The sequence below is a fragment of the Gopherus flavomarginatus genome, chromosome 6, assembly GCF_025201925.1.
Source record: "Gopherus flavomarginatus isolate rGopFla2 chromosome 6, rGopFla2.mat.asm, whole genome shotgun sequence".
Lineage (NCBI taxonomy): Eukaryota > Metazoa > Chordata > Testudines > Testudinidae > Gopherus > Gopherus flavomarginatus.
Window position 1 is genome coordinate 140517513 of NC_066622.1, and position 22164 is coordinate 140539676.

The 22164-nt window shown below is 45.7% G+C and overlaps 2 protein-coding genes across 2 annotated transcripts in view; both read left to right on the plus strand.

The window, feature by feature from the left end:
* Positions 1-22164, plus strand: part of ABCC2 (ATP binding cassette subfamily C member 2) — a 529482-nt gene that overhangs the window by 314105 nt on the left and 193213 nt on the right. The window lies entirely within an intron of this gene.
* The window catches only part of TCTN3 (tectonic family member 3), a gene marked incomplete at its 5' end in the record, with an annotated part of 100548 nt that overhangs the window by 34783 nt on the left and 43601 nt on the right, over positions 1-22164 (plus strand). Inside the window, 2 exons of the mRNA XM_050960784.1 lie at positions 6802-6910; positions 7000-7118. Of these exons, the coding sequence (XP_050816741.1) occupies positions 6802-6910; positions 7000-7118 (228 nt within the window). The remainder of the gene's footprint in view (positions 1-6801; positions 6911-6999; positions 7119-22164) is intronic.

A 22164-nucleotide genomic window follows, 5' to 3' on the forward strand; every position in this document is an offset into this window, starting at 1 on the left:
TTTAATTTCAAAAGGGGGAACTATACAAAAATGAGGAGGTTAGTCAAACAAAAGTTAAAAGGTACAGTGACTAAAGTGAAATCCCTGCAAGTTGCATGGGCCCTTTTTAAAGACACCATAATAGAGGCCCAATTTCAACGTATACCCCAAATTAAGAAACACAGTAAAAGAACTAAAAGAGAGCCACTGTGGCTTAACAACCATGTAAAAGAAGCAGTGTGAGAGAAAAAGATTTCCTTTAAAAAGTGAAAGTCAAATCCTAGTGAGGCAAATAGAAAGGAGCACAAACGCTGTCAGCTTAAGTGGAAGAGTGTAATAAGAAAAGCCAAGGAGGAGTTTGAAGAACGGCTAGCCAAAAACTCCAGAGGTAATAACAAAATATTTTTTAAGTACATCAGAAGCAGGAAACCTGCTAAACAACCAGTGGGGCCCCTTGACGATCGAAATACAAAAGGAGCTCTTAAAGACGATAAAGTCATTGCGGAGAAACTAAATGGATTCTTTGCTTCAGTCTTCATGGCTGAGGATGTTAGGGAGATTCCCAAACCTGAGCCGGCTTTTGTAGGTGACAAATCTGAGGAACTGTCACAGATTGAAGTGTCACTAGAGGAGGTTTTGGAATGAATTGATAAACTCAACATTAACAAGTCTCCGGGACCAGATGGCATTCACCCAAGAGTTCTGAAAGAACTCAAATATGAAGTTGCGGAACTATTAACTAAGGTTTGTAACCTGTCCTTTAAATTGGCTTCTGTACCCAATGACTGGAAGTTAGCTAATGTAACGCCAATATTTAAAAAGGGCTCTAGAGGTGATCCCAGCAATTACAGACCGGTAAGTCTAACATCGGTACCGGGCAAATTAGTTGAAACAATAGTTAAGAATAAAATTGTCAGACACATAGAAAAACATAAACTGTTGAGCAATAGTCAACATGGTTTCTGTAAAGGGAAATCGTGTCTTACTAATCTATTAGAGTTCTTTGAAGGAGTTAACAAACCTGTGGACAAGGGGGATCCAGTGGACATAGTGTACTTAGATTTCCAGGAAGCCTTTGAGAAGGTCACTCACCAAAGGCTCTTACGTAAATTAAGCTGTCATGGGATAAAAGGGAAGGTCCTTTCATGGATTGAGAACTGGCTAAAAGACAGGGAACAAAGGATAGGAATTAATGGTAAATTCTCAGAATGGAGAGGAGTAACTAGTGGTGTTCCCCGAGGGTCAGTCCTAGGACCAGTCCTATTTAATTTATTCATAAATGATCTGGAGAAGGGGGTAAACAGTGAGGTGGAAAAGTTTGCAGATGATAATAAACTTCTCAAGATAGTTAAGACCAAAGCAGATTGTGAAGATCTTCAAAAAGATCTCACAAAACTAAATGATTGGGCAACAAAGTGGGAAATGAAATTGAAATGTGGATAAATGTAAAGTAATGCACATTGGAAAAAATAACTCCAACTATACATACAATATGATGCGGGCTAATTTAGCTACAACAAGTCAGGAAAAAGATCTTGGCATCATCGTGGATAGTTCTCTGAAGATGTCCATTCAGTGTGCAGAGGCGGTCAAAAAAGCAAACAAGATGTTAGGAATCATTAAAAAGGGGATAGAGAATAAGACTGAGAATATATTATTGCCCTTATATAAATCCATGGTATGCCCACATCTTGAATACTGTGTACAGATGTGGTCTCCTCACCTCAAAAAAGATATATCGGCACTAGAAAAAGTTCAGAAAAGGGCAACTAAAATGATTAGGGGTTTGGAGAGGGTCCCATACCAGGAAAGATTAAAGAGGCTAGGCCTCATCAGCTTGAAAAAGAGGAGACTAAAGGGCGATATGATAGAGGTCTATAAAATCATGAGTGATGTGGAGAAAGTGGATAAGGAAAAGTTATTTACTTATTCCCATAATACAAGAACTAGGGGTCACCAAATGAAATTAATAGGTAGCAAGTTTAAAACAAATAAAAGGAAGTTCTTCTTCACACAACGCACAGTCAGCTTGTGGAACTCCTTACCTGAGGAGGTTGTGAAGGCTGGAACTATAACAATGTTTAAAAGAGAACTGGATAAATTCATGGTGGCTAAGTCCATAAATGGCTATTAACCAGGAAGGGTAAAGAATGGTGTCTCTAGCCTCTGTTCATCAGAGGATGGAGATGGATAGCAGGAGAGAGATCACTTGATCATTGCCTGTTAGCTTCACCCCCTCTGGGGCACGTGGCATTGGCCACTGTCGGTAGACAGATACTGGGCTAGATGGACCTTTGGTCTGATCCGGTATGGCCGTTCTTATGTTCTTAACATCTTTCTTATCCTCTTTACTGGAATATAGTAATAAATTCATCCCTTGGGGCTGGGGGGATAATCTGTTCCCTTGTCAGTTTTCACCCAGCCCTTAGTTTAAAAAATCCTCTACAACTTCTTAAATTTTACATGTCAGCAGTCTGGTTCCGTTTTGGTTTAAGTGGAAGCCATCCTTCCAGTATAGACTTCTCCTTCCCCAAAAAGTTCCCCACTTCCTAATAAACCTAAAACCCTCCTCCCTACACCATCATCTCATTAACAGATTGAGACTCTGCAGTTCTGCCTCGCTGGTCCTGCATGTGAAACTGGAAGCATTTCAGAAAATGCTGCTGTGTTGGTCCTGTACGTTAATCTCTTACCTACCGACCTAAACTTGACCTCCAGGACCTCTCTTCTTCCTTTCCCTATGTCCCTGGTACATACATATACCATGATCCTCAGCTCCTCCCTAGCACTGCACATAATCTGTCTAGATCCCTCATGATAGAAAGAGGGTCCTCTCCTATCTAACTTCTCTCTCTTACAACCCATATCCTCCCTGCAGTTCTTTTCACTCTCCTTGGGCTTGGCTACACTCGAAACTTCAAAGCGCTGCCACGGGAGCGCTGCCGCGGCAGTGCTTTGAAGTGTGAGTGCGGTCGCAGCGCCAGCGCTGGGAGAGAGCTCTCCCAGCGCTGCACGTACTCCACCTCCCTATGAGGATTAGCTTGCAGCGCTGGGAGCTGTGCTCCCAGTGGTGCAGCACTGTTTACACTGAGGCTTTACAGCGCTATATCTTGCAGCGCTCAGGGGGGTGGTTTTTTCACACCCCTGAGCGAGAAAGTTGCAGCGCTGTAAAGCGCCAGTGTAGCCAAGGCCCTTATCTGAGGTCCATGAAACTGGATTATGCTGCGGAATGGGGTTTATGACTAGCTGTATGCGTTGGGGGTGGGGGGTTAAGGTGCAGGGGCAGTGGGACTCTGCAGTGGCTTCCAGGTGAAGGTGGTTGGGGCTCAGCAGAGGGGTCTGGGTGTGGGGGTCTCGGCAGGGGGCTCTGGTGCTGCAGGAGTGGGGCGTGGTGGTCTGGTGGTCTGGATGTGGGGGCTAAGGTGGTGCAAGGGGGTGGAGCTCATCAGGGTGGGGATTTGAGTTCAGGAAACTCAGTAGGGGGTGGACTGGGTGTAGGGGAGCTCCAGATGCACAGTTTGAGGTACAGTGGGTGGGGTTTGGGTATGGATGGCTAGAGAGATTCTGGTGTACAGGGTGAGGCTTGCCAGGTGTGTCTAGGTATGGGAGTCCAGATGCACAGAAGTTGGGTGGATGAGGGAGCAGCTTGCCGTACAGTGACCCCCTCCCCCCGCAGCTGAGGAGCAATGGGGCAGGAAGCAGGGGAGGATGCTGAGCTTCTGCAGCTGGGGGAGGTTTCTGGGGGTGGGTCTGACACAGCCCCAGCCACTCCTTGCAGAGGAAAAGGAAGACCCAGACTCTCCTGCTGCCATCCCAGCCGGGACTAGCAGCAGTTCCCGGCTCAGGGTAGGAGCCACTGGCTGGGGTGTCCCCAGCCCTGCAGTGATTTACCTCTCCGCCAACTGCTCCGGGTGCATGAAACTATGTACCCGTGCAGCTAGGGAAGGGTGCGTGACTGCCATTGCAGCTTCTCTTTGCTTCTCTGTCAGAAAGTCATTTTTCTTCAGGGAAGCAAAGAAATCTGTGAGGGACATGAATTCTGCGCACACACAGTGGCACAGAACCCCACACGAGTAATAAGTATGTGTACTGTGGGCATATTGACCCATTGCTCAACAAAAGCAAAGTTAAAGTTGTATTTTCTAGTTTTCAGAGGTCAGAGCTTTGCTAAACTTGATGTGCTGGAAGGGTATGAGATGCGTCTGGGCAACCTTAGTTCTGCATTAACAAAGTGTTTTTTTTGTTTTCTTTTTTGTCAATGAATTACCTAGGGGTGGGGGGTTGTTGTGGGGGTTTTTTTAACAGCAAGAAATTTTGTTGGTAAGAGTGGTTATTTAGGCATTTGTAGTTCTCACTTAGGTTTGCAGTTGATACAATGCTATGGCTAGGTAATAACAAAAAGACTTTTTCGTCAGTGGATCTCAAAGATCTTTACATCATTATACCATTTTCAGATGGGAAATTGAGTCTCAGAGGAGTGAAGTGACTTGCCCAGGTTCACCCAGCAGGCCAGTGGCAGAGCTATTAATACTCTCAGTCCAATGGTCTCCCCACTAAGGTGCACAAGTGCTGGGTGATTCCTAATTGCCATCCCCAACCCCCAGTACTTTTTGTCATCATAGATGGGGATTATGATTATGTTTTGAGATGTTGGGAGTGTGTGAAGGGTCAGTGAGAGAAATCCCAGACATGGTCTATGTCCCCAAATCATAGCAGTTCTATTGCATGACACTTATAGTAACTTAGCACATGAGAGAAAACTGGTGTGTCTCTTCTTCTCCAGTCCTCTCCCCCACCATTCCCAGTAACATTTTGGCTCAGGAAGGGTGAAACATACATTTCTGGCTCGCCCTCCTCTTCCTGTCCCATTAAGCCATTCATTGGTATTGTAAAAGCCATTAGCATGTAAGAACTTGCTCTTGTGCTGTCTCCTGCCCTATGCTGCTGCATACTCATATCATAGGTGGTAGTTTACTGGAAGGTTGTACACCTTGGTTATGTAGCCTGAACTGCACACTGATCTGGGCCCCTCACTTCCACTACCGGTCCCCAGCTGGGACTCCTGCCTCTGCCTCAGCCAACTTCCTCAGGCTCCCCACCCCCTCATTTTGAAACCAGAACCCTCCCCTATACACTCTGGCCAATTTCCCTCTCCCAGAGGAATGATGTGCACCGTAGCTATTTATTTCCTGGATTTCAGATGTTTAAACGTGTTGGCTTAGGATGTCCTCATTCTTGTGCCTCCCAGATCCTGGCTGACGTATGGGCAAAGGAGAGGAGTTCAAACAACCTGATAAGGGCAGGGTCTCATAGATCTCAGGACATACAGGAGTCAGGGAGAGCCCCCAGCAGAAAGGCTCCCCCAGATCTCAGCTCACACAGAAGGGGAGAATTCAGGGCTGACATACCTCCTCTAATCCTCCAAGTTCCCTGTCACCACTCCCATCTTCTCTCTTCTCTACCCTACACTCCCATGAGGCACAGCAGATTTCAAGACAATTCAGGAATGTGTGGGGCTTGTAGAGCACTTAGAAAAGTTGTCCTTTAAACAGAAAACTCTTCTAAATCTTAACTACAGCTGAGCTGGTACTTTGCTATAATATTGTATGAAATTTAATCATCAGCAACAATTTTGGTATCTCCAGATCCAGCACAGAATAATCCTGAAAGTATATGAGGCTGCAAGGGGTGTGAAGTGGCCCATTCATTTCTGAGATTGTCTTGGCTGAACAAGAACACCACATGCAGATGAATATAGCCAGAAACAATAGTTCTGAGATGTCAACGGCTTCAGTCATCTCTGTGGATGTTCCCATCTCTATCTCCCCAGTGATGAGAAACCTGTGATGTGCAGCAAGCTTGCCTGTTCTCAACTTCTCAGTAGCAGTATACTCTTGATGCATGCTCCCAGCATGCCTGTCCTTAGCTTCCTACCCAGAGGGCAGGGCTTTGCCAGATGCTGGCTCCCATGGAAGGCAGGGAGTGGGGCTCTGACCTCCCAGAGGGACAAGGCACCCCCAGAATGGCAAGGCCTCACCCAGACTCCAGCTTACATGAGGGGGCAGGAAGTGGGGGTCAAATCCGCTTAGATAGGCAGAGGCCTGTCAGATCCTGGCACAGGGGAGGCAGGGGGAAGGGCTTACCATGCCCCTCTGAGGGTTTCTTCCCCGTATCCTGACTCTCAGGGAGTAGGGGCTCAGCTCTCTCAAAAGAGCAGCCCCCCACAAGATCCTGACACATACCTGGGAGGGGAAAATATGAGGGTAACAAGTGCCTCTGCCTACAGAGTGTAACCACTGAGTTTGTGGGTGATGGGTGTGCAGTTGAATGGACACAACTCTTTTCTGCTAATAATGTTATGATTTTCTTGCTCCTCCAAAGGCCTAGTATGTGACAAGCGCAGTGGGGATAACTCTCAAGCGATTGAGACCCCAGAGTGATGATCTCAGCCATGGCTTGAGCCCTATCTTTGGACAACAATACATAGATTAAAATTAACGAACCTTCAGGAAACTTTTTTTCCCTGCAGGGGACAGTATTCTGGGAACCCTTGGTCAAATGATCACCAATTAATTTGAGTCACTAACTCTAACCCTGTACCCCCAAATGAGGCACACCGAATTTCAAGGCAATCCAAGTAACCATGCAGGTTTTAGAGTACTTCAAAGAGTCAAGCTTTAAACAGAAAGCTGGTCTAAACCTTAACTCTAGCAGACCTGATGGTTTGCTATAATTCCTTCCTGCATTGATGGTGTTCAGCCCCTTGCACTTGGTGTGAGTGTTCCATGAACACTTTGTAAATTCTCCAAATTTCCTTTTCAGGCTGGTGATCCAATCCAGACCTTCTTTGCTGCATCATCTGTACTGAGCACACTAAGACAGCCAGTGGGAATGAGTGCCAATGGATTTTGTATTGATGGGAATCCTGCTGGTGAGTGTGGTGATGGTAGCAGTTCCAGCTTTATTAAGGATAACATTTCCGACTGCTATTTTTTTATGTCTCTTGTTCCCTTTTCTCAGGTTTCCTAGAGAGTAAAAGCACAAGCTGTACTCGGACCTTCAGCAACCTGAGCAGCAGCTGCACCACTGATCCTACCCTGGACGCAGCCTCATATTACCGTGACTTCACTATATTAAAGGTGCATATCGTCTTCCCCACCCTCAGCAGCGTCTTGTACTATGATTTGACATCCTGTTCTCCTGACTTCAGCACTGTTTTGTCACTACCTTTTCAGCTAATTTAGCTATTAATAAAGCAGAGCTCACTTGTGTGCATTTCTCAGGGGCTCCCAATCACCTTGGCCTGTCTTTCAGTACAGAAACTGATTTTAATGAAGGATTCATTCCATTCTGCATTCCTACAGTACTCCTGGATCAAGAGCATCCTGTCTTGGTGACTTGCTGCTATTTAATGAATCATTAATGTAGTCCCCATCATTAAAAAAGGGAAGGAGGAGGATCCGCAGAACTACAGGCTGGTCAGCCTCACCTCAGTCCCTGGAAAAATCATGGAGCTGGTCCTCATGGAATCAATTCTGAAGCATTTAGAGGAGAGGAAAGTGATCAGAAACAGTCAGCATGGATTCACCAAGGGCAAGTCATGCCTGACTAACCTAATTGCCTTTCAATGAGGCGATAACTGGGTCTATGGATGAGGGGAAAGCAGCGGATGTGTTATCCTTTGACTTTAGCAAAGCTTTTGATACAGTCTCCCACAGTATTCTTGCCAGCAAGTTAAAGAAGTATGGGCTGGATGAATGGACTATAAGGTGGATAGAAATCTACCACTCCTCCCAGTTTAGTGTCATCTGCAAACTTGCTGAGGATGCAGTCCATGCCATCCTTCAGACCGTTAATGAAGATATTGAATAAAACCGGCCCAGGACCGACTCTTGGGGCTCTCCACTTGATATTGGCTGTCAACTAGACATGGAGCCATGTATCACTACCCATTGAGCCCGACGATCTAGCCAGCTTTCTATCCACCTTATAGTCCATTCATCCAGCCCATACTATTTAACTTGCCGGCAAGAATACTATGGGAGACCGTATCAAAAACTTTGCTAAAGTCAAGCAATAACACGTCCACTGCTTTTCCCTCATCCACAGAGCCAGTTATCTCGTCGTAAAAGGCAATTAGGTTAGTCAGGTATGACTTGCCCTTGGTGAATCCATGCTGACTGTTCCTGATCACTTTCCTGTCCTCTAAGTGCTTCAAAATTGATTCCTTGAGGACTTGCTCCATGATTTTCCCAGGGACTGAGGTGAGGCTGACTGGCCTATAGTTCCCCAGATTCTCCTCCTTCCCTTTTTTAAAGATGGGCAGTACATTAGCCTTTTTCCAGTCATCCGGGATGTCCCCCGATCACCATGAGTTTTCAGAGATAAAGGCCAATGGCTCTGCAATTACATCCACCAACTCCTTTAGCACCCTCTGATGCAGCGCATCTGGCCCCATGGACTTTTGCTTGGCCAGTTTTTCTAAATAGTCCCAAACCACTTCTTTCTCCACAGAGGGCTGGTCATCTCCTCCGCATACTGTGTTGCCCAGTGCAGCAGTCTGGGAGCTGACCTTGTTTGTGAAGACAGAGGCAAAAAAATCATTGAGTACATTAACTTTTTCAACATCCTCTGTCCCTAGGTTGCCTCGCTCATTCAGTAAGTGGCCCACACTTTCCTTGACTTTCTTCTTGTTGCTAACATAACTGAAGAAACCCTTCTTGTTACTCTTAACATCTCTTGCTAGCTGCAACTCCAAGTGTGATTTGGCCTTTCTGATTTCACTCCTGCATGTCTGAGCAATATTTTTATACTCCTCCCTGGTCATTTGTCCAATCTTCCACTTTTTGTAAGCTTCTTTTTTGTGTTTAGATCAGCAAGGATTTCACTGTTAAGCCAAGCTGATCACCTGCCATATTTATTATTCTTTCTACACATCGGGATGTTTTTTTCCTGCAAGCTCAATAAGGATTCTTTAAAATACAGCCAGCTTTCCTGGACTCCTTTCCCCCTCAATACGTCTGTTAGTCTATAAGGTGCCACAGGACTTTTTGCTGCTTTTACAGATCCAGACTAATACGGCTACCCCTCTGATACTTGACACCATGCAAGGCACTGCATTTAGCCGTATGGAGTGGAAATCCATCAACCTCATTTTCACAGGGTGAGTGCAGGCTCTCCCACTTTTGTGCCTGCACCCTGTGTTTAGGCTGGTTTAATATAGAGTGTTCACTCCCTCTGTTGTTGAATCCCCCTAGCGTCTTTATTTACAGTGCCCGTGCAGTGCCCAGATCCCCCAACAGTTAGTGCCCCACAGACCCTCCCCAGGGTCTCCTGGTCCTTGAGGCTTCCTTCTTGGCAAGGAAACAGAGATACTGCCCTTTTCACTAGGTTAGCCAGCCTGCTTGCGAAGATGCTCTTCCCTCTCTTCCTTAGGTGGAGCCCGTCTCTGCCTAGCACTCCTCCTTCTTGGAACACCCATCCCATGGTCGAAGAATCCTGGCTAATAGCCATGGATGGACCTATGTTCCATGAATTTATCTAGTTCTTTTTTGAACCCTGTTATGGTCTTGGCCTTCACAATATCCTGTGGCAAGTAGTTCCACAGATTGACTGTGCATTGTGTGAAGAAATAATTCCTTTTATTTGTTGTAAACCTGCTGCCTATTAATTTCATTTGGTGACCTCTAATTTTTGTCTTCTGAGAAGTAGTAAACAGCACTTCATCTACTTTCTCTACACCAGTCATGATTTTATAGACCTCAGTCATATCTCCCCTTAGCCATCTTTTTTCCAAGCTGAGACGTCCCAGTCATTATTAAACTCTCCTCATATAGAAACCGTTCCATACCCCTAATCATTTTTGTTGTCCTTTTCTCAACTTTTTCCAGTTCCAATATCTCTCTTTTGAGATGGGGCGACCACATCTGCACAGAATATTCAAGATGGATTTATAGAGGCAACATGATATTTTCTGTCCTGTTATCTAACCCTTTCTTAATTATTCCCAGCATTCTGTTCGCTTTTTTGACTGCCGTTGCACATTGGATAGTTCTCTGAAAACATCCACTCACAATGACTCTAAGATCTCTTTCTTGAGAGGTAACAGCTAATTTAGACCCCATCATTTTACCTGTATTTGTAGGGATTATGCTTTCCAATGTGCATTACTTTGCATTTATCAACATTAAATTTTATCGGCCATTTTGTTGCCCAGTCACTCAGTTTTGAGAGATCCTTTTGTAGCTCTTCGCAGTCTGCGTGGGTCTTAACTCTGCAAATTTTGCCACCTCACTTTGTTTACCCCCTTTTCCAGATCCTTTATTAATTTGTTGAGTAGGACTGATCCCAGAACAGACCCCTGGGGCACACTACAATTTACCTCTTTCCATTCTGAAAACCGACCATTTATACCTACCCTTTGTTTCCTATCTTTTAACCAGTTATCAATCCATGACAGCACCTTCCCTCTTATCCCATAGCAGCTTACTTTGCTTGAGAGCCTTTGGTGAGGGACCTTGTCAAAGGCTTTCTGAAAATCTAAGTACACTATATCGACTGGATCCCCTTGGTCCACATGCTTGTTGACCCCCTCAAAGAATTCTAGTAGATTGGTGAGGCTTGATTTCCCTTTACTAAAACCACGTTGACTCTTCCTCAACAAATTATGTTCAATCTATATTGTTCTTTATTATAGTTTCAACCAGTTTACCCGGTACTGAAGTCAGGCTTACAGGCTTGTAAATTCCAGAATCACCTCTGGACCCTTTTTAAAAATTGGCGTCATATTAGCTATCCTCTAGTCATCTGGTACAGAAGCTGCAATTTTACATTTAAGTTACTTCAGAACTCTTGAGTGAATACCATCTGGTCCTGGTGACTTATTGCTATTTAATTTATCAGTTTGTTCCAAAACCTCCTCTAATGATACCTCAATCTGGGACAGTTCCTCAGATCTGTCATCTAAAAAGAATGTCTCAGGTTTGAGAATCTCCCTCACATCCTCAGCCATGAAGACTGATGCAAAGAATTAATTTAGTTTCTCCGCAGTGGCCTTATTGTCCTTGAGTGCTCCTTTAGCACCTCGACTGTTCAGTGGCCCCACTGGTTGTTGCAGGCATCCTGCTTCTGATGTACTTGAAAAAAATTGCTATTACGTTTTGAGTCTTTGGCTAACTGTTTATGTTCTGTTTTTGACTATTTGCACTTCAAAAATTGCTCCTTTAGCCCTCCTAATTTCCATCTAATGCTTTATCTGCCACAGCATTTGCTCCTTTATTTTGACTTCCATTTTCTGAAGGATAACGCTTTGACTCAAATAACCTCTTGTACACCTCTACCCCGATATAACACAACCCAATATAACACAAATTTGGATATAAAGCGGTAAAGCACCACTTTTGGGGGGGCAGGGTGGAGACTGCATCCTCCAGCAGATCAAAACAAGTTCAATATAACACAGTTTCACCTATAACACGGTAAGATTTTTTGGCTCTCAAGGACAGCGTTATATCGGGGTAGAGGTGTATTTTGTCATTTAACTATACAGGTTTTTTTTTTCCCCCTTGCCTTTTTTGTTTTGTTTGGGGAATGCATGCAGTTTTTGAGATTATTATTATGACTTGCTCAAATAGACTCCATACCAACTCTGAGCATTTTAATTTCTTTTGACTTAGTTCCAATGAGGAAGCTAGACAAAGACAACAAAAATGATCTAAAGTATAGTATCCAGTGACAGCACTTGTTGTGATTTCCCTCCCTCTCCCCTACCCCCGCTCTCCTGGAATGTTGAGATTAATTACATTGAAACCAGTGTTACTTAATGGCTCAAGAGTAGTCCTTGAACTGCTTGTGTGTGTAGCGAGGTGACGACTCACCAGCACGGCACCTCCTGCTGGTTATCCTGAGAATTAGTTCAATTCCATCCCAGAGTGCCTCCTGCTGGCCGGTGGCTCACCTGCTGCTGGCACCCGTGTCCCTCCCAGACCCCGGTGCCCTTTACCTTGGGGGGCTGTCCCCAGCAGTAATCCACAGTCTGGGTCTCCCCTCCCAGGGGAACCCCCAACCCTCTATCCCCAGCTTGCCTCAGTGGCTACTGCCAGTCATCATCTAGCCCACCCGCTCACTGGGGCTGTCAAGGTATTATTCCCACTTTGAACTTTAGCGTCCAGAAAGTGGGGACCTGCATGTACCCTTCTAAGCTTAATTCCTAGCTTAGATCTGATAACGCTGCCACCAACCAAAAATATAGTGTTTTGGTACACTTTCTGTCCCCCAAAAACCTTCCCTGGGGAACCCAAGACCCAAACCCCTTGGGTCTTAAAACAAAGAGGAATAAACCGTTCTCCCTCCTTTCCCCCTCTCAGATTTTCCCCTCCCTGGGTTACCCTGAGAGATCACTGTGATTCAACTCTTTGAATCTTAAAACAGAGAGGAATTAACCTTCCCCCTCCCTCCTTTCCCCCTCCCAGACTTTCCCTGAGAGATCACTGATCCAAACTCCTTGGATCCTAAAACAGAGAGGAATTAACCTTTTCCCCCACCTTCTCTCCCCAGTGAGTTCAGACTCAATCCCCTTGAGTTACACAAGGAAAAAAAATCAGATTCTTAAAAAAGAAAGCTTTTAATTAAAGAAAGAAAAAAGTAAAAATTCTCTCTGTAAAATCAAGATGGAATATGTTTACAGGGTCTAAGCTTTACATAGACTAGAGGGACTCCCTCCCCCCCAGCTTAAGATACAAGTTACAGCAAACAGAGGTAAAATATCCTTCCAGCAAAATCCACATTTGCAAATAAAGAAAACAAACAAAAGTCTACTCCGTCTTGTAGCTAGTACTTACGATTTTTGAACATGAGAGACTGTTTCAGAAAGATTGGAGAAAACTGGTTGCATGTCTGGTCCCTCTTAACTCCAAGAGAGAACAAAGAACAACCCGAAAAGCGCAAACGAAGACTTCCCTCCACCAAGATTTGAAAGTATCTTGTCCCCTGATTGGTCCTTTGGTCAGATGTCAGCCAGGTTCACTGAGCTTGTTAACCCTTTACAGGTAAAAGAGACATTAACCCTTAACTATCTGTTTATGAGAGGGGCAGACTGCAGTCTGTAAACCACTCATCACTGGCAAGGGGGGGTTTGGACCTGCTGTCTTTCCCTGCCGCCCAGTACCTCTCTTTAGGCCTTGAACAAGGCCTGCAGCCTGGGGAGTTGCCAGGCTGGAGCTCCCCAGCTCCTCTTGCCTTTCCCCAGCACCTCTCTATCTCTGGTACCCTGTTCCAAGGCAACTAGATCCTTCTCTCTCCACCGCTAGAGAGAGACTGACACAGCTCCTCCCTGAGCCCTTATAACAGGACCAGGTGTGGCCTGATTGGGGCATGGCCCCGACTGTGGGTGCTTCCCCAATCAGCCTAGCTTTTTCTCTAGGAATAGGGTAACTCCTTGCTACACACACCCCTCCTTAAAATCTCCACTCGTGGGTGTGGGGGGAGTCTTGCGCTGGGCTCCCCGAAGATGGCCCTCCAGGGCTGCCACTCCAGGCCCACATGCATCCTCTCTGAAGACTCCCAGCTTCTGACCATCTCCCACGTGTGGGCTTCCACCTTCCGACTGGCCTGTTCCATGCCTTGAGCTGCGCCCTCAGGTCTGTATCTCCCGGACCCTCCACCCTCAGGGTCTGGGTTCATTTGGTGTCCTGTACCACGACCACCTGGGTCCCAGCCTCTTGCAGGGCTCACTCTGTCTGGGTTTCCTCATTGGCAACTGGCTCAGTGACAGTCTGGGTCCCAACCATCTCCATCGCTGCCTTTCCCACCTCTCGTGGGTGGCCCAATGGCCAGTCAGTCATTATCTCTGTCTCCTCCACCCTGTCCTTGAGGGGGCAGTGTCTCTCAATGCGGCCCAGTTTCTGGCAGCCACAGCAGGCTCCCCGCCTCCTCACCGCCTTGGGCCTTTTCCCCTCCTTTCTGGGCCTAGCCCTCCCTGGGCTGCCCTGGATCATGTTTCCTGGGCCTGGGCAATCCCTCAAGAGGTGCCCTCGCTGCCCACAGGCCCAACATGTCCACAGCCGCCTGGATTCCCTCAGCTAGCGGACTCTTATAGGGACTTGTCCCTGTCCCTACTTGGGATGAGGCGCCCTGCCCCCAGCCCAAGAGGGACAATTTCTTTTTAAATGTCTATGCTGTGTACAGGCATAACACGCCCTACGTTCCCTGCCTGGCCTCCGGGTCCTGCTGCTGGGATTTCCGTCCCACTCTCTGTGGTGTAGCTTTACCAGGGCCTGCTGCTCCTCCGCCAGCTAGCCCAACTGTTCACTGCACCTCTCAGAGTCTCTGGGGGTCATCAGCCCCCTTTCACCAGGGCACTGACGCCTGTCCCCAACCAGGGGTAGCACCTTGGGCCTCCGCAAAGAAAACCCCAGTATAGCCAGGATCCACCATCCCCTTTTTCCTGATCTCTGGGCAGTAGTCCCACAGTTCTTGTCCTGCCCCTTGTATCAGGGGCGGACCGTACATGCCCACATTCTGCACCACGTGTAGCAAGACAACAACTCACCGGCGCTGCACCTCCTGCTGGTTATCCTGGGAATTAGCTCAATTCCAGCCCAGAGCACCCTCCGCTGGCCAGTGGCTCACCTGCTGCTGGCCCCCCATGTCCCTTCCAGACCCCAGTGCCCTTTACCTTGGGGGGGCTGCCCTCAGAAGTAACCCACAATCTGGGTCTCCCCTTCCAGGGGAACCCCCAACTCTCTATCCCCACCTTGCTTCAGTGGCTACTGCCAGTCATCATCTAGCCCCCCTGCTCATTGGGGCAGACTGCAGTCTGTAAACCACTCATCACTGGCAAGGGGGGTTTTGGATCTGCTGCCTTTCCCTGCAGCCCAGTACCTCTCTTTAGGCCTTGAACAAGGCCTGCAGCCTGGGGAGTTGCCAGGCTGGAACTCCCCAGCACCTCTCTACCTCTGGTACCCTGCTCCGAGGCAGCTAGGTCCTTCTGTCTCCACCACTAGAGAGAGACTGAGCCAGCTCCTCCCTGAGCCCTTATAACAGGGCCAAGTGTGGCCTGACTGGGGCATGGCTCCAGCTGTGGCTACTTCCCCAATTAGCCTAGCCTTTTCTCTAGGAGCAGGGTAACTGACCTGCTACAGTGTGATTATTAGGCCTGGAATCCAATAGGTACAGTGTGATTGTTAGTCCCACATCAAACATAGCCTCTCCTAGTGCTCTAGAAAGCAATCATTTAAGGTGTCAAGAGATTGTTTCTTTAAACCTTGTCCTACTGCAATACTTATAGATTCATAAAATCTAGGACTGGAAGTATCAGAGGGGTAGCTGTGTTAGTCTGGATCTGTAAAAGCAGCAAAGAGTCCTGTGGCACCTTATAGTCTAACAGACGTTTTGGAGCATGAGCTTTCGTGGGTGAATACCCACTTCGTCAGATGCATGTAGTGGAAATGTCCAGGGGCAGGTATATATATGCAGGCAAGCTAGAGATAATGAGGTAGTTCAATCAGGGAGGATGAGGCCCTGTTCTAGCAGTTGAGATGTGAAAACCAAGGGAAGAGAAACTGGTTCTGTAATTGGCAAGCCATTCACAGTCTTTGTTTAATCCTGAGCTGATGGTGTCAAATTTGCAGATGAACTGAAGCTCAGCAGTTTCTCTTTGAAGTCCGGTCCTGAAGTTTTTTTGCTGCAGGATGGCCACCTTAAGGTCTGCTATAGTGTGGCCAGGGAGGTTGAAGTGTTCTCCTACAGGTTTTTGTATATTGCCATTCCTAATATCTGATTTGTGTCCGTTTATCCTTTTCCGAAGCGACTGTCCAGTTTGGGTGATGTACATAGCAGAGGGGCATTGCTGGCATATGATGGCGTATATTACATTGGTGGACGTGCAGGTGAATGAACCGGTGATGGTGTGGCTGATCTGGTTAGGTCCTGTGATGGTGTCGCTGGTGTAGATATGTGGGCAGAGTTGGCATCGAGGTTTGTTGCATGGATTTGTTCCTGAGCTAGAGTTCCTATGGTGCGGTGTGCAGTTACTGGTGAGAATATGTTTCAGGTTGGCAGGTTGCCTGTGGGCAAGGACTGGCCTGCCACCCAAGGACTGTGAAAGTGTGGGATCATTGTTCAGGATGGGTTGTAGGTCCCTGATGATGCGTTGGAGAGGTTTTAGCTGGGGACTGTATGTGATGGCCAGTGGAGTCCTGTTGGTTTCTTTCTTGGGTTTGTCTTGCAGTAGGAGGCTTCTGGGTACACGTCTGGCTCTGTTGAACTGTTTCCTTATTTCCTCATGCTGGTATTGTAGTTTTGAGAATGCTTGGTGAAGATTTTGTAGGTGTTGGTCTCTGTCTGAGGGGTCAGAGCAGATGCGGTTGTACCTCAGTGCTTGGCTGTAGACAATGGATCGTGTGATGTGTCCGGGATGGAAGCTGGAGGCATGAAGGTAGGCATAGCAGTCGGTAGGTTTTCGGTATAGGGTGGTGGTAATGTGACCATCACTTATTTGCACCGTGATGTCTAGGAAGTGGACCTCCCGTGTAGATTGGTCCAGGCTGAGGTTGATGGTGGGGTGGAAGCTGTTGAAATCGTGGTGGAATTTTTCCAGAGACTCCTTCCCATGGGTCCAGATGATGAAGATGTTATCAATGTAGCGTAGGTAGAGAAGGGGCGTGAGTGGACGAGAGCTGAGGAAGCATTGTTCCAGGTCAGCCATAAAAATATTGGCATATTGTGGGGCCATGCGGGTGCCCATAGCTGTGCCACTGATCTGGAGATATATATTGTCATCAAATTTGAAATAGCTGTGTGTGAGGATAAAGGCACAGAGCTCAGCAGCCAGTTGTGCTGTAGCATCATCAGGGATACTGTTCCTGACAGCTTGTATTCCATCTGTGTGTGGGATGTTTGTGTAGAGAGCCTCTACATCCATGGTGGCTAGGATGGTGTTTTCTGGAAGGTCACCAATGCATTGTAGTTTCCTCAGGAAATCAGTGGTGTCACGGAGATAGCTGGGAGTGCTGGTTGCATAGGGTCTGAGTAGAGAGTCCACATATCCAGACAGTCCTTCAGTGAGAGTGCCAATGCCCGAGATGATGGGGCGTCCAGGATTTCCGGGTTTGTGGATCTTGGGTAGTAGATAGAATAACCCTGGTCAGGGCTCTAAGGGTATGTTGATTTGTTCCGGTGTTAGTGTAGAGAGTGTCCTGAGTAGATGTTGCAGTTTCTTAGTGTATTCCTCAGTGAGATCTGAGGGAAGTGGCCTGTAGAATTTGGTGTTGGAGAGTTGTCTGGCAGCCTCCTTTTGGTAGTCAGACATGTTCATGATGACAACAGCACCTCCTTTATCAGCCTCTTTGATGATAATGTCAGGGTGGTTTCTGAGGCTGTGGATGGCATTGCGTTCTGCACGACTTAGGTTATGAGGCAAGCGATGTAGTTTTTCCACAATTTCTGCCTGTGCATGTCGGCGGAAGCATTCAGTGTAGAGGTCCAGACTGTATTTCGACCCTCAGGAGGAGTCCATGTGGAGTTCTTCTTGTGCTGTTGGTAGGTGGGTACCTGTGTATCAGTGCGCTGTTCAGTGTTGTCCTGAAAGTATTCTTTGAGCTGGAGACGGCGGAAGTAGGCTTCCAGATCGCCGCAGAACTGTATCATGTTGGTGGGGGTGGCAGGGCAGAAAGAGAGTCCCTGAGATAGGACAGACTTTTCTTCTGGGCTGAGTGTGTAGTTGGATAGATAGGACTGGAAGGGAGCTCGAGAGGTCATCAAGTCCAGCCCCCTGCCCTCATGGCAGGACCATATACTGTCTAGACCATCCCTGATAGACAATTCTCTAACCTACTCTTAAATATCTCCAGAGATGGAAATTCCACAACCTCCCTACACAATTTATTCCAGTGTTTAACAACCCTGACAGTTAGGAACTTTTTCCTAATGTTCAACCTAAACCTCCCTTGCTGCAGTTTAAGCCCATTGCTTCTTGTTTTATCCGTAGAGGCTAAGGTGAACAAGTTTTCTCCCTCCTCCTTATGACACCTTTTTAGATACCTGAAAACTGCTATCATGTCCCCTCTCAGTCTTCTCTTTTCCAAACTAAACAAACCCAATTCTTTCAGCCTTCCTTCATAGGTCATGTTCTCAAGACCTTTAATCATTCTTATTGCTCTTCTCTGGACCCTTTCCAATTTCTCCACATCTTTCTTGAAATGCGGTGCCCAGAACTGGACTCAATGCTCCAGTTGAGGCCTAACCAGCGCAGAGTAGAGCGGAAGAATGACTTCTCGTGTCTTGCTCACAACACACCTGTTAATGCATCCCAGAATCATGTTTGCTTTTTTTGCAACAGCATCACACTGTTGACTCATATTTAGCTTGTGGTCCACTGTGACCCCTAGGTAGATCCCTTTCTGCTGTACTCCTTCCTAGACAGTCTCTTCCCATTCTGTGTGTGTGAAACTGATTATTCCTTCCTAAGTGGAGCACTTTGCATTTGTCTTTATTAAACTTCATCCTGTTTACCTCAGACCATTTCTCCAATTTGTCCAGATCATTTTGAAATATGACCCTATCCTTCAAAGCAGTTGCAATCCCTCCCAGTTTGGTATCATCTGCAAACTTAATAAGCGTGCTTTCTATGCCAATATGTAAGTCGTTGATGAAGATATTGTACAGAGCCGGTCCCAAAACAGACCCCTGCGGAACCCCACTTGTTATACCTTTCCAGCAGGATTGGGAACCATTAAAAACTACTCTCTGAGTATGATTATCCAGCCAGTTATGCACCCACCTTATAGTAGCCCCATCTAAGTTGTATTTGCCTAGTTTATTGATAAGACTATCATGCAAGACCATATCAAATCCCTCACTAAAGTCTAGGTATACCACATCCACCACTTCTCCCTTATCCACAAGACTTGTTATCCTATCAAAGAAAGCTGTTGGATTGGTTTGACATGATTTGTTCTTTACAAATCCATGCAGGCTATTCCCTATCCGTTTACCACCTTCCAAGTGTTTGCAGATGATTTCCTTAATTACTTGCTCCGTTATCTTCCCTGGCACGGAAGTTAAACTAACTGGTCTGTAGTTTCCCGGGTTGTTCTTATTTCCCTTTTTGTAGATGGGCACTATATTTGCCCTTTTCTAGTCCCCTGGAATCTCTCCTATCTCCCATGATTTTCTAAAGATAATAGTTAGAGGCTCAGATACCTCTTTATTAGCTCCTTGAGTATTCTAGGATGCATTTCATCAGGCCCTGGTGACTTGCAGGTATCTAACTTTTCTAAGTGATTTTTAACTTGTTCTTTTTTTATTTTATCTTCTAAACCTACCCCCTTCCTATCAGCAGTCATTATGTTAGGCATTCCTTCAGACTTCATAGTGAAGACCGAAACAAAGAAGTCATTAAGCATCTCTGCTATTTCCAAGTTTCCTGTTACTGTTTCTCCCTTCTCACTGAGCAGTGGGCCTACCCTGTCCTTGGTCTTCCTCTTGCTTCTAATGGCTTGATAAAAAGTTGTCTTCTTTCCCTTTATTCCTGTAGCTAGTTTGAGCTCATTTTGTGCCTTCGCCTTTCTAATCTTGCCCTTAAGAACATAAGAACAGCCATACTGGGTCAGACCAAAGGTCCATCTAGCCCAATATCTGTCTACCGACAGTGGCCAATGCCAGGTGCCCCAGAGGGAGTGAAGCTAACAGGCAATGATCAAGTGATCTCTCTCCTGCCATCCATCTCCATCCTCTGACAAACAGAGGCTAGGGACACCATTCCTTACCCATCCTGGCTAATAGCCATTTATGGACTTAACCACCATGAATTTATCCAGTTCTCTTTTAAATGCTGTTATAATCCTAGCCTTCACAACCTCCTCAGGTAAGGAGTTCCATAAGTTGACTGTACGCTGCGTGAAGAACTTCCTTTTATTTGTTGTAAACCTTCTGCCTATTAATTTCATTTGGTGACCCCTACTTCTTGTATTATGGGAATAAGTAAATAACTTTTCCTTATCCACTTTCTCCACATTACTTATGATTTTATAGACCTCTATCATATCCCCCCTTAGTCTCCTCTTTTTCAAGCTGAAGAGGCCTAGCCTCTTTAATCTTTCCTAGTATGGGACCCTCTCCAAACCCCTAATCATTTTAGTTGCCCTTTTCTGAACTTTTTCTAGTGCCGATATATCTTTTTTGAGGTGAGGAGACCACATCTGTACACAGTATTCGAGATATGGGCGTACCATGGATTTATATAAGGGCAATAATATATTCTCAGTCTTATTCTCTATCCCTTTTTTAATGATTCCTAACATCCTGTTTGCTTTTTTGACTGCCTCTGCACGGACGTCTTCAGAGAATTATCCATGATGACTCCAAGATCTTTTCCCTGACTCGTTGTAGGTAAATTAGCCCCCATCATATTGTATGTATAGTTGGGGTTATTTTTTCCAATGTGCATTACTTTACATTTATCCACATTAAATTTCATTTGCCATTTTGTTGCCCAATCACTTCGTTTTGTGAGATCTTTTTGAAGTTCTTCACAGTCTGCTTTGGTCTTAACTATCTTGAGCAGTTTAGTATCATCTGCGAACTTTGCCACCTCACTGTTTACCCCTTTCTCCAGGTCATTTATGAATAAATTGAATAGGATTGGTCCTAGGACTGACCCTCAGGGAACACCACTAGTTACCCCTCTCCATTCTGAGAATTTACCATTAATTCCTACCCTTTGTTCCCTGTCTTTTAACCAGTTCTCAATCCATGAAAGGACCTTCCCTTTTATCCCATGACAGCTTAATTTACATAAGAGCCTTTGGTGAGTGACCTTGTCAAAGGCTTCCTGGAAATCTAAGTACACTACGTCCATTGGATCCCCCTTGTCCACATATTTGTTGACCCCTTCAAAGAACTGTAATAGATTAGTAAGACACGATTTCCCTTTACAGAAACCATGTTGACTATTGCTCAACAGTTTATGTTTTTCTATGTGTTTGACAATTTTATTCTTAACTATTGTTTCAACTAATTTGCCCGGTACCGATGTTAGACTTACTGGTCTGTAATTACTGGGATCACCTCTAGAGCCCTTTTTAAATATTGGTATTACATTAGCTAACTTCCAGTCATTGGGTACAGAAGCCAATTTAAAGGTCAGGTTACAAACCGTAGTTAATAGTTCTGCAACTTCACATTTGAGTTCTTTCAGAACTCTTGGGTGAATGCCATCTGGTCCCGGCGACTTGTTAATGTTGAGTTTATCAATTCATTCCAAAACCTCCTCTAGTGGCACTTCAGTCTATGACAGTTCCTCAGATTTGTCACCTACAAAAGCCGGCTCAGGTTTGGGAATCTCCCTAACATCCTCAGCCGTGAAGACTGAAGCAAAGAATCCATTTAGTTTCTCCGCAATGACTTTATTGTCTTTAAGCGCTCCTTTTGTATCTTGATCATCAAGGGACCCCACTGGTTGTTTAGCAGGCTTTCTGCTTCTGATGTACTTAAAAAGCATTTTGTTCTTACCTTTGGAGTTTTTGGCTTGCCATTCTTCAAACTCCTCTTTGGCTTTTCTTATTACACTCTTGCGCTTAATTTGTCAATTTTTGTGCTCCTTTCTATTTGCCTCACTAGGATTTAACTGAGGTCCAACCCATGAAAAGGTTAGCTCACGCTGTAACAGTGACCTACATTTGTTGTTCTTAGATGTATGACCTTGCATGTAGCTGTATTAAAACACATTTTGACAGGGCCCAGTTTATCAAGTGATCCAGATCACTGTGTATGACAGTCCTGTCCTACTCATTATTACCTCTCCACCAATCTTTGTGTCAACTACAAATTTTATTAGCAGTGATTTTATATTTACTTCTGGGTCATTGATGAAAAGATTGAATAGCATCAGGTTTCAACCGATTCTGAAGAACCCCACTAGAAACACATCCCCTGTTGATAACTGCTTTGAGATATGTCAGCTAGCCAGCTCTTAATCCATTTAATATGTGCTGTACTGATATTGTATAGTGCTAATTTTTTAATCAGAATGTTGTGTGATACCCAGTCAAGTGCTTCACAAAAGTATACATCTATTACATCTATGCAGTTGCCTTCATCAACCAAACATAAGAATGTAAGAACGGTCGTACTGGGTCAGACCAAAGGTCCATCTAGCCTGGTATCTGTCTACCGACAGTGGCCAAT